Genomic DNA, 12,479 nt, shown 5'->3' with positions numbered 1-12,479 from the left:
TGTCAATTGCTCAGCACAGATTCAGATACTTAAATTTTATTATTATTCATACTTGGTGTCTTCTATTTTCCATTAATAAACATCACACAATTGGATCTTTGGGCCGAGTTGGGTGTTTACCAGCCAGCTTTTCATTAGAAGTAATCCCAAAGTGGGGTACAATAAAACAATGCAACATTTTAAGTTAACAGAAATAAAAGCAGAATGAATGGTGGAACATAACCCCCAGCCCAAACCTGGGTGAACAGGCTGGTCTTTAGTTGATGCCAAATTCTAATTATTGTTGTTAGTGGACAGAGAGGAAATGCCACAATCATGGTACCTGTATCTAGAGTTCCCTTATCTTGGGTTGCTGCAAATTGCTAAACTAACTTCCAGAAGCCCCAGTAGCATGACTCACGATAAAAGGATGCTGGGAGTTGTTAAACAAAGCCTGATGAGAGGCAGGTTCACAACCCCTGATTTAAGCATCATGTTAGGGAAGAAAGGAAGGTGTTAACAAATTGGTGGCTGGATAATATGGTGTCAAAAATGACTGTTCTCCACTGAGACATCCTTGGAGAGTGGCATTTGCACAGCTGTTTCTGCTAGTTACTCATACTGTACTAGGAGACATTTTAATATTCACTGAGAAATACTCACCCAGGAATGGGACTCCTGCATGTTTGGCCAGTTCCTGTCCACCTCCTTTGGAAAAGAGATTTGTGCATTCCTGGAATGATAAGAAACGTCTTTATAAAAGCAAGTGATGACAAAGGCTCTATCTTTAAAGAAGAGGATGGATGTAAATAAAGGTCAGACCTGCTGGACGACAGAATGTAATTTTGCACATATTGCTACAGTTATGGTGGTCTTTCCCTAAATATAAGAAGAGGCCTGCTACAAAGGCCAGCTGGATTCATCCCTGTACTGTACACCACAAAAAGACCAAGCAGATGTTTTCACAGTGTCTCCCCTCAACTGCTACTGAGAGGTTACATTGTTCTAGGACAAGGAAGTTCAAGCCAACAACATCCTTATCCATCATATATGTACTTCTGGCCATCAAAATACAACTGCAAGTCTTTAAAAGCAAGGGTTTAACTTTTCAGCTTATGCTGCTCTTGGAAAGGGAGTTTGGTGTAGTGGTTAAGGCATCAAGCTAGAAACCAGGATACTGAGTTCTAGTCCCAACTTAGGTACAAAGCCAGCTGGGTGACCTTGGGCCAGTCATTCACTCTCAGCTGTAGGAAGGAGGCAATGGCAAACCCCTTCTGAAACCTTGCCAAGAAAACTCAGGCTTGTTGGGTAGAAGCTCAGATTTTCACATTTTGTCCTGATTATTCTTCCAGGTCTTCACATCTCTACGTGAGAAGTTACCTGGATTAAAAGACGCTTCTCTCCCATATAATTTAGTCTGGCTTTTGTGATCATCCTGCTAATGGCTGAGAAAGGGGTGGGAGAGCAATTAACTACACCAAGCACCATTGGAAGCAGTCCCTATCTTGCCTTCTGCCCTCAGGTTTAGAAATCCTTACAACTGCCACTAACTTTGGCGTTAACTCTGTGGGCCAAACTTGGCTTGGCACCCAACTCTCACCGAGCAATGAGGACAGACAAAGCCGCTCATGTTCTCCACAACCCCGAGAACCCGCAGACCTGTTTTCTTGCAGAATGTCAGCTCTCGCCTTACATCTCCCACTGCCACTGCCTACAGGAAAGAAAGAAACTCAATTAAGGGAAAAAGGTCCAAAGCATGAACCAGTTTGGTGGGAAACTATCACTAGCCAGCCACACACACTAGCTACACTGGAACATGCCTACTAAAGGATCACCTTTGAAGGGAAGTTATTCAGAGAGTAAAAGCTTGGCCAGACCTTCACACAAAGCATTGGAATTGCAGGAAGTTTAGATTCTGTCATTCCAGAAGTACTGCATTTTGTAGACAGGTGGGTAGCACTGAAGAACAGGGGATGTAGCATTCAGTATCATGTTTGCCAAGATCACCTAGATAACTGATGGCTTCCCACACTGCATTTAAGTCTAGGTCGTTTGAGCTTGAATCAGTATGTAGTGAACCCAGCCAACTGGGGCTAATTACATCATTCACAATTTAGCATGATGCATCACCCCTCCAACAGCGTGCCTGCTGATTTCAGTGACTTGGGATTGCCCTGAAACCCAAACCCAGAAAGTTTCCTTTCCTATTCTTAGTGAGACAAATACAAAACAAAAAGAATGTCAAGATTTGGGCAGTCAACTTTTGGGTGTTCAGATAAAGTGTTCCCTTTCCTCTGAATGCAGGATACTTGTTTTCCTTCACTAAAAAAGTTAACATGCCTAGCAGAATGTCCAAAGCCAGTGGTGGAAGTGATTGTCTGGAGCTGAAAGGAGCTGCACGTACCTGGGGTGTGGTCACCACAACTGCCCCAAGAGGTTTAAAAGGCCGAAGGGATTCTACTGTGGAGATGTGCTCATCAGAAGTCCCAGGGGGTGTGTCCACAATCAAGAAGTCAAGTTCTCCCCAGGTGACGTCAGTGATGAATTGTTTTATTAAAGCTATAAAGATACACACAATATGAAAAATGATAATGGCTGGTAAGAATATAAGAGACAGTGCTGCCATTAATACCATTAAAACATACAAATATGCTGGAGACTTGAGAGTTTCAGAAATGGACTTTCTATCCCACCAATATTAAGAGGCTCAAGGTGGGGGACAATAGGGAATAGGACATTCTCAGCAGCCATGCTGAGATTCTGGCCTGGTTCCCAGATTGGCCAAGTTTATGTAAAATGTGGACATGGCTATAATATGGTTTGTCTGGATTTGGCTTGACAGGTTATATAAATCCAGCCAGCATGGTCTGTGAGATGTGCAAATCCCATAATTGTCTGGAGATCTTTTTAAGGGAGGCTCACTTGGTCCTTCCCCAGAGACTAAATTCAAATAAAGGTCTTAGGTAGGTCTTTGCTCTGTAATCTAGCCTATTTTTTAAAAATCACAGCACATTTAGATGCTTACCCCTAAAGTCATTTACTTCCCTGCTTTATTTAATAATTATTTAAACAAATGTACATGGCCTCCTCTCAAGTCTGGGTAGCAAAAAGAGATTAAAACATAATACGTTATCCCAATTTGTATGGCCACCCAGTCACTTGAGGTGGGCAGCGGTACAAACTGAATTAATAAATAATTTTTTTGAAAAAAGGAAAACCAAATCAAGGCCCTTATAAAACTCCCATTGCCAATCTCACACCCACTCACATCAAAGCTCCACTAACACCCCAGCCCCAGTGTCTGGGGGAAAAGCTGGTCCATGGCTTTCCTGAAGGCCAACAGGGACGGGGCCATCCATATCTCCTTGTGAAGAAGTAACTTCAAGGCTGTTACGTGCAAAAGCTGGTTCATTCTTTCCCTGCTCAGCTAGATTAGGCCAAATCTGATTAACAGAGACCAAAGGGAAAGAAAACCTCTATCTCCTGCTCCCCCAAAAGATGTTATCTCTTGAGGCTTGTTGTTTCATAGCTTTGAACTGCCTCACCAGATAGTTGCGTGATGTCTTCTCTTATTGAAACCCCACTTCAAAACCTATGTTCACCTAATGCCCTTCTCCTGTAAATAAGCCTAGGTTCATGCAGCTGCTTGAGTTATTTCATTGAGCTCCTTGGGTCCCTTTCCCCTAAAGACCTCCATGCATGGTCTATGTTTCCCTCACTATGCTTACTCCATATTTCATCACCAAAGTGATACTTGCTTTAGAAGGTGGCAGCTGAAGCATTCCGTACCATTTTTCTTTGGTCCTCTCCATACCACAGCATCATCTGGCTTCTCCAGAAGGAAGCCTATTGACATTAGAGCAATGCTTTTGTCCTTGTCAACAAAGACTGGCACCCAGCCATTATCACACTGGTGAACATCTCGATCCTGCACATTGAGCATGCGAGGGATGCTGGGGCCGCAGAGGTCCACATCGAGGATCCCAACCTAGAAAAACAAGTAGTCTATTTTCTGAAAGAAAGATCTCACAAGGCCTTTGCCTGGAATAAGGTCTCCTAAGAGACCAGTGGTGGTCTGCAAGGGTAGTGCAGGTTGTGCCTGGTGCAGATACCAAATAAGATTGCTGAATCTCTCAAAATGTTGGCATTCTCACTTGAAAACTTGCAAGATTTTGGCCATCATTTATATTTTGGAATTCCACACATACTATGGAAGTTGAGATAATGTAAACTGTAGTATTCACAGGGAACACAGTTTCAACTCCGGCTAATGTCACTCTACACAAAAGCTCACAATTATGATGTAGTGGGCTGTGTAAAGGAAAAGATTGGAACTACTCTTCTAGATGTGGCTGACCTCTCTACAGACTGGTACACTACAAACTGATATATTAAAATTAAATACTATTATTTCATCATCCAGCTGGCTATCTACTACATTGTATGATAAGAACTGGGGCCACAGCTACCTGTCACCAATGTAGATAGCCTGTTGGTTTACCTATCATGCTAAGCTATAGTTCCTTAATATGATTTGCTGAATAAGCCACAGTCACCTGGGTTCATAACACAACCCTAAGCCAATATCAACCCAACTGCATATCTATAGAGGATGCACTAAGCTATAGACTAAAATTCTCAGAATTCTGAATAACGGCCAGGATGCCTTGAGAATTCTGGCCCTTGAAATCTACAGAACTGGAAAATATTGGTTGGGAAAGGCTGGCTTAGGGCAATGTGTCAACCAAGGCATTGTACCATTCTAGTTACAGTGTTAGACGAAACAGAATCTGATTCAAGAACTCACAGGGTGGTTTTAGGCCAGTCACTCTCTCAGCCTAACCTACTTGATAGGGCTATTGCTGTGAGGGCAAAATGAAGGAAAATTCCCCATGTGCCCCACTTTAAACTCTCAGAGGAAAAGCAAGATCCAAGTTAATAATAGATAAAAATAAAAATTATGGAGCTCAGTTTCTCAGTTAGGGTGTGCTCTAGATAGGCAACAGTTTTCCCTAGGAAATAAATAGAAAAATAATCAAGCTATTCTCAGATGGCTAGACCAGGAGATGGGAAACAGTTGGGTCAAAAGGTACAATCTGTCTATGCAAAGCTCAAAAGGTAGAGCAAATAATCTTATCAGGGATGATACCTCTTGCATTTCACAGATGTCATGACTCAATGTTTACCTTTTTCCTCCTCTATGCCACAGCTGCCAAACCTATAGTCCTCCCAATGTTAGATCAACTGCCATCAATCCCAACAAGTACAGCCAATAGTGAGAAACCCCACACCTGGAGGGCCACTGTTCCCTCTGCTCCCTGCTTTGACTTGCATTGGAAGTGGGTAATCTACCTTTTGGAGGCTACACTTTCTTAGTAGCTAAGGACTGCAGTGGGCATGGCCAAGATTTTTCTTTATTGGGGGTTTGGGGAGTTTATTCTGTTTTCCTAAATGATGTCAGGCTTATTTTAGGACCTATAACCGAGATTTTGTATGTCTTCCACTTCAGAACAGCAGGAAATCATGCCACTGATTTTGGCCAATTGAATCAACAAGATCTCTATGAAAATAGAAAAAAAATCAGGAGCCAAGTGCAGCTTTAATGTCTCAAGATATCCACCATGCCTTAGGTGGAGATGACTCTACAACAGCTAAATGACTCACACCACCCACTCCCTTAAGTCGTCTTCAGTCTAACAGGAAAGAAATCTTCCTAAGTCAGTTGTTGGAAACTTCCTGTTTCCCATTCCAACCAGCTTCTTTCTTTTCCAGCTGTTCAGAGGTACCAGCTGTGGCAGGCATGGCAGGACACAGAGATCATGGGAAACAGCTGGGTATCAAGTCACACTGTTGGTCCAATAAGTGCAGTACTATCAAAGCTGCCTTTAGATCTCCAGGGTTTCAGCCAGGAATCACTAATCTGCAGTCTCACATCATAGGGCTGGGTGGGCAACCTGCAGCTCTCAGTTCTCTTTTTCTGTCCCCCAGAAGCTTCCCTCAAATCACTGGAAATTGGAAGCAAATTGCTGACTATCAGTAGAATTATTATCAGTGTAATAAAGAAATAATATTCAAAATAGGGGACTCCAAAGACTGAATTTCTCAGGCAGTATGGCTAAATCTGGAAGCCCCACGTTTGTGTGTGGTGATGGGGTGCTCTAACTGTTGTACTGTACTGTCTTGAAATGGCACATACCTTTTTCCCAGCATGCCGCAAAGCCAAAGCCAGCTCAGTGGAGATGGTGCTCTTTCCAACACCCCCTTTCCCTGACAGCACCAGGATTATGTGCTGGACCCCAGCCAAGTTGCCTTTTTCTGTCAGGAACAAGAGAAAATAGGAAGAGATACTGAAGCTATGTCTGATAAGGAAAAGGGCAAATACGATGAGGAGGGATCAGGGTTTGCAGAACCAAACAGGACAACCCAAGCTTTCCTTCCCATTCAGATGGCGAATGGCTCATTTGCATTCTGGCAGATTCCTATAATTGTTCCAGTTGGCCAAAACGTGTCCTGATTCAAGGTGATAAGCTAGCGTCTGGGGCAAAACTAGCTTTGCTTAAGGTCTAGTCTTTAAACAGGCCAAATTAAAAAAGGAGCAGGACTGTGCTCTAGCAGAACCAACCAAGAGTCTGGTGCGCCCGAAAGAACTTTTGAAACACACGGAAGTACAAATTTATTCATACTTACAAGAGCACAAAACTCTTGGTTGTTTTTGTTATCAAAAGCTAATAAGGTTACCACTGTGGAAAGGGCTCTAGCGTGTTATTTGTGATTGCAGTGCTCAGGTCTCTAGGATATGTGAAAAGAGATGAGGCTCAGAGCCACCCTGCATACTGATGGTGTCTAAAACACAAACTTGCATAATTCAGGAAGCAACTCTTTCCCTTTTCTCAGAAGTCCAGCAGGGCAATATTTACCATCCTCAAACAGATATGGCAACTTTTATATTCCCCAAAGAAGCCAGAAATGTTTTATTCAATTGCCACAGAAGCAAGACTCTGAATTACAAAGCTCCACTGTAAATAGGTGGCTGTAGAAGTGACAGGAAGCCCCAAGAATGGATTTCTATCTCACACTAACCCATGTGGTTAACTGTGGTTTGACTAAACCACAATTGGCTGGGATCATACACTGCACTAAGCCAAAGCCAAACAAGACAATGGTTTAACCTGATGCAAATACAACAATACAGCAACCTTCCTGAAACTGAATCAAAACTTGCACTATGGCCTACAATTCCCATCATTCCTGCATGGAAAACAGAAGTTGTCATACATCAGCAGGCCACCAGGCTGGGGAAGCTGGTCAAATACGTGAGGGAATGCTGCAAGAAATCAAACACATCTTTTCCTGACATTCTCTGTAAGCCTAGGAGAGGATGCAGCTTCTCTAAGGAGGTACTTTACTGGTGTGACCTAAGTGTATGCAAATGTTCTGAATCACCTTTCCCCCCCCTTCAAGTCTAGATTGCTGCATAGCCTAATGAATAATACTGAATATGAACTTCACAAGCCTTATTATTGGCTAACAACTGGAAGGTCAGCCAGCAATTAGGTTGATGTACAACCTTACCCTACATGTCAACCTCCAGATTTGGGTGTGCAATTCCTAGAATTTCCTACTAGCGTGACCTTGTTGGCTGGGAAATTCTGAGAGCTACCATCATAGTGCATCAGACTGGGAAAACAATCAAACAATGCAAGTTTTTAGATTAGAGAAACTACATAACTAACAGAAACCCTTTATTTCTCTGATTTATCACCCAGAAGCTCTTTGTATGGACTACATTTTCTTGTATGTTTTGATTATATCATCCCAAGTTCAAATGAAAATAATGTCCTTATAACAAGATCTGAGAAGAGAGCAACTATTTGTAAAATGGCACCCTCCAAATATAATCCAACACAATTTCTATCACCCCCACCCAAGTTGGACCACATTTAAGGAAAATGACTGTTGAAATCCAGCATCTGTGGATGCCCCAAGATTGAGGAAGGATTTAATATACCATGGTTTAGAGCTTTAGGACTAATGCCACATGTGTATAAGTTGCTCTGTATTTTAATTTTAGATTTCAGAAATGAACAACCATTTATTTTGTCAAAGGTCTCTTTAGCCTAGGGATAACTCCTGGGTGACCCATGAAGAGATGCCCAAAGAGGTGGGCCATCTTCTATCACACTCACTTTTTCTCCATAGAGTGGGCTGCTGAAGAAAGTTGAAAGTTGGCTTTTGAAATATGGTCAGTGGTTAGAGCTTACCTACCCTGTATTTTCTGCTTCTATATATTTATTAATATTATTAAGCAAGTTTAGGAGAAAATATTAAATAATAAAAAAGATTAAGTAGAAAAAAAGCAAAAAGATAAACATCACAATTCTAAGCACAAGCGGATGGCCTAACAAGCTTAACTTGGTTATTGAATTAACCCATTTTCTGAGTTTATTTAATGCACTGGATCATAAACTCACCATATAAATTGGGTTTGCAGAATATATGAAGTAATACAAGAATAATCAAGGCTAACCATTTTTAGGAAGCTGCTGAATACTGCCTCAAGGTCTGACCTGGTTAAACAAGTCTAAGCCCAGCTGTTTGGTCGGATCCAAATTCAACTAACTAGATTTTGTTCATGCTGAAATCAGTGGCCTTTAAGTCACAAACAACTTACTCCACTGATTTCAATAGGAATCAAGTTCAGATAATTTAGTTTTGATCCAGACCACCATTACTGGTTTGGAATATGTGCTACTGATTGCACTGGAATGGATTTCTGAATAACATTTCAGTGGAGAAGTCATCCCATATTGGGAGAATGAAGGTCATTTAATTACATCTGCCTTCAATGCCATGTCTAAAGTCAAGGTTCATAAATTTGCAATTCATAATCAGAATGCCCAACTTCTCTGCTATCCATATTCACAATTCTCTCATTTAATAGCTGCAACTGGTACTAATACAGTATTTGCGACACTTCCTATATCTGGTGGAAGTCAAGATCCAAGACAACATGTTGATTAGAATTCCATGGCTTCTCAGTCATCTAATAATAAAGACATCCAAAATGTAAACACCTCTATTATGTGGTCACAGACTGAGAAGGAAAAGGTGAGTAAGTATGTAGATGTTGAGTCACCTAGGAATTTCCTGCAGTTTAATACAGCTAGGCTGAAGAACATCTTAATAAGTTATTCAGCTGCATTAGAAGAAGAAACCATCTCCTTGACAGAGAATTTTGAACACCCAAAATATATTAAGAAAATGAAAACTAGCAAACAGGACTCCTGAAACTCTGGTGGGAGATCAAGATATTGAGTGTGACAGCAGAACATCTGACTGGAGATGGAGCCTCCCATGACGCTGGCGGAACTCATCAGAAAATCCACAGAAGGTAATATTGGGGTAACTGCCTCTCTTTTTCTACTAGTAAATTCACTGGGACCAAAGATTCAGCTTTCATATTGTGTGCCTCTCTGCCATTCTCTCTTTTAAAATGCATGCATTGTCACCCAAAGAGAATTCCATGTGTAGGAATTCATTATCAGTAGGGAAACAAGAACTGGGAACCGAAATATGATAATAATCAACAGCAAAGGTCAGTTAGGATATCTCTGATAGTAAAAGGACTACTGTATTAATATAATATGAACAGGACACCTACCTATCGTATTTTAATCCCAGTTTCTTTTCAAAGGCTTAGTTGACATATATGCTATTCTAGGAGTGGGTAACTTCTAAGGAGTGATGTGGTGAAATCACCAAAGGGAAGTGGATGATTTTTTTCAGACTTTTTTTTTTTTTTTACATTTCCTAGTGGTATTAGGGATGGGAGTGGGAGCCAACCATTAGGACCTAATTTTAACATCACCACCTAGAAAAATGCCCCATAATCCCACTGCTGAAATTTGGCTACTTGTTGCCAAATGTCACTAGCACATTCTGGGGGTCCAGATCGACCACATCCAGACTGATGGTAAATTAATGATGTAAACAATGCATACATTTAGGCAAAATGTTAGACATGAAATGTACTAATGAATAATTATAGATAGCTTGCCTAAATAAAAACATGCATTTTAATTTTGTTACGTTATGCCTTAATGAATTCTACATTCCACTTAGTCCGGTAAGGAAAATCTCAATTAGATAAGGAATTATTTCAGGAACAGCTGATTAGCTTAAGGCTATAACTAAAATGTAGAAATAAATGCACAACATTTGTGCTTTAAATGCTTATGCCATCTGGTTTCTCTCCTTATTCTCCCCTGTTCCCACCCCAAATTAATCACATGGGGTTCAATTTAATTAAATATACTCACGTTTGCTATGTTGCTGCTGGGCATAATTAATGGATTTAAGTGATTTCAGTATCTGGAGTTTGAATGGTGAGACCCGATTTAATTTCTCACTTGGACATTAGACTTATAGCAGCAATGCCCAGCAGTTTCAATACATCAGGCAATCACATGGTTAGAGATAAAGAAACCTGGGTCACTGAGTGTTATTGTTTAGTCAGTTATTGTCTCTTGAAAGCAACTGTGCTAAAAAATAGGTTATGACTGTTTTTTGCTTTAAATGTAGGACTGGTGATGGTTTGCCTTCTAGAAGCCTCACTCTCAACAATTCCCCTTTTGGTGACATCACCTTGTCAATGAATGGCTTCCTGTACTCCTCCAGAAAATTGGGAAGCTGTATTACAGTTTGCAGCATCTTAGAAGTTAACTATCCTGGCACTTCAATAATTCTTGTTGATGGTTCTCCTGAGTAAGAATGTACTGAATTTTCCAAGGGTATTTCATAGGATGAAATGCACTGCAGAACATTTTGATCTGTTCTTTTTTTTTTTAAAAAAAAGACTTTTATTTTGATACCCCTACTGTAGATATAACCAAGATATATTAATTAATCCCACTGATAGAGTAAGTAGTAGGTCAGTGCAATGATCCAGATTCACATCCCAGGAAAATATGTGTTTGATTTAAGCAAGTGCTAGTAGGTGTTACAAATGGGTTCCAGCCATAATTGAACTTCCCACTTCAATTTCCTTTCAATTTCATTTTCTACCAGGCATCTCTGTGCAATTGGATTGCCATGTGGTTGGTTCTAATCTCATCTTGACACTCATACAAAGACAATATGATATTGTGCCTGAGCACAATGCTAATGGGAAGAAAAGGCAACAGGTTGATTAGAGTGATTGTGTAAGTTTGCCATAGCAACCAAACAAAAAGGATTAAATCTGAAATAAAGGCAATAGGGCTGACTTGAGTTCATGTACCATGCATCCTCCACTCACATTAAAGAAACATAATGGCTGTGTTCAAGTAATGTACTACATCCAAAATAATGATTATACCATACTAGTGTTTTTCAACCTTGGCAACTTTAAGATGTGTAGACTTCAATTCCCAGAATTCCCCAGCCAGCACTGAGTTGACATACACACATCTTAGAGTTGCCAAGGTTGAAAAACACTGCACTATACTATATTTATTTATTCACTTGAAATCTGTATTCCACTCTGCTCTAAGTGGTTAACATAAATAAAAGCATTAAAATCATAATTATAACCACATTAAACACCATAATCATGAAAAATGCAAAGATGATATATCCATAAAGGTTAAAAAAAAACAAAAACACCATCACCCCACAATCTCTTAACCCCAACGCGATCGCCTGGTTCACCCAGCCCATACCAAAAATAGCTGGGTCCGCAGGCCACGCTGAACCCAAGCTCCCCCACTGCTACCTGACCCGCGTGTTAGCCGTGCTGGGTCCGGCTTGTCGTGTGAATCGGGAAACCACCCTTCCCAGGTGAGGGGGAAGCCCATTCCACCCTCCTCTAGGATCCGAGGGGCCGGGCCTAGCCTGACCTGGCGTCGCGCACGTCAGACAGGGGATCGCCGGAAGGTTTCCCCACACAGGGATGGCGGGGGCTGCACACCAACCCCTCCGGAGGGCGACGGGTTGAAGAACGACAGGGGAGGAGGGAAGCATGACCATCACAGGCCCGCATTCATTGGGGAAAACGTCTCTCCCTGGTGGGGCAGAACTCCACCCATTGAGCTTCCCTCACACAGGGGTAAAAGTTACACACGGGAGGCGGAGGAGAAATAGGAACCCCAACGCCGCGTCTTCCTCACGTACTCACCTTCCTCCACTTTCTCCATGTCGCTTCAATTCGACTTCCCTCACGCTGCCCTCGGGGGGAGTGACACGACCCTTGACTAATCAGGCGCCTCTCCTGAATGACCACCCCCTTTTTTGACCAATAGGAACGCAAGCGGGCGAGCCATTTCGCCCGCCTTCTGATTCCATTCGCGGAGTAGTGACTCAAAAGGCGATTGGAGGAAGGAGATGCTAGGGGTGGGGCGGGGTTCCCTTCTCAGCCAGTCAACTCGGAGCAGCTTTTATTTATTTACGTGACCCGAAGCCACTTTCCCCTTTTCTTTGGGCGGGATTCCAGCAAGCCGAGGGGGGGGGCTGGTGACGTCACT

General features: G+C 41.8%; 1 protein-coding gene across 2 annotated transcripts in view; it reads right to left on the bottom strand.

Annotated features, from left to right (window-relative positions):
- NUBP2 (NUBP iron-sulfur cluster assembly factor 2, cytosolic) overlaps positions 1 to 12,310 on the bottom strand; it is a 13,572-nt gene extending 1,262 nt beyond the window's left edge. The window contains exons 1-6 of one of the 2 annotated variants that reach the window (XM_025165480.2): positions 12,134 to 12,310; positions 6,176 to 6,294; positions 3,769 to 3,967; positions 2,384 to 2,538; positions 1,639 to 1,690; positions 643 to 712 (exon numbers count right to left, since the gene is read on the bottom strand). In XM_025165480.2, coding sequence (XP_025021248.1) covers positions 643 to 712; positions 1,639 to 1,690; positions 2,384 to 2,538; positions 3,769 to 3,967; positions 6,176 to 6,294; positions 12,134 to 12,152 — 614 coding nt within the window. In that variant the 5' untranslated portion in view covers positions 12,153 to 12,310. Of the gene's footprint in view, positions 1 to 642; positions 713 to 1,579; positions 1,691 to 2,383; positions 2,539 to 3,768; positions 3,968 to 6,175; positions 6,295 to 12,133 lie in introns of both variants that reach the window. The other variant, XM_007426312.4, reaches the window with a different exon arrangement.
- Positions 12,311 to 12,479: the final 169 nt, after the last annotated feature.

Source organism: Python bivittatus, unplaced genomic scaffold (genome assembly GCF_059951505.1).
Source record: "Python bivittatus isolate LINGU-HERP-01145 unplaced genomic scaffold, Pbiv_v1 ctg000560_np1212, whole genome shotgun sequence".
Taxonomy (NCBI): Eukaryota; Metazoa; Chordata; class Lepidosauria; order Squamata; family Pythonidae; genus Python; species Python bivittatus.
The sequence above is the reverse complement of the archived record's forward strand: the minus strand, read 5'-3'. Positions and strand labels throughout refer to the sequence as shown.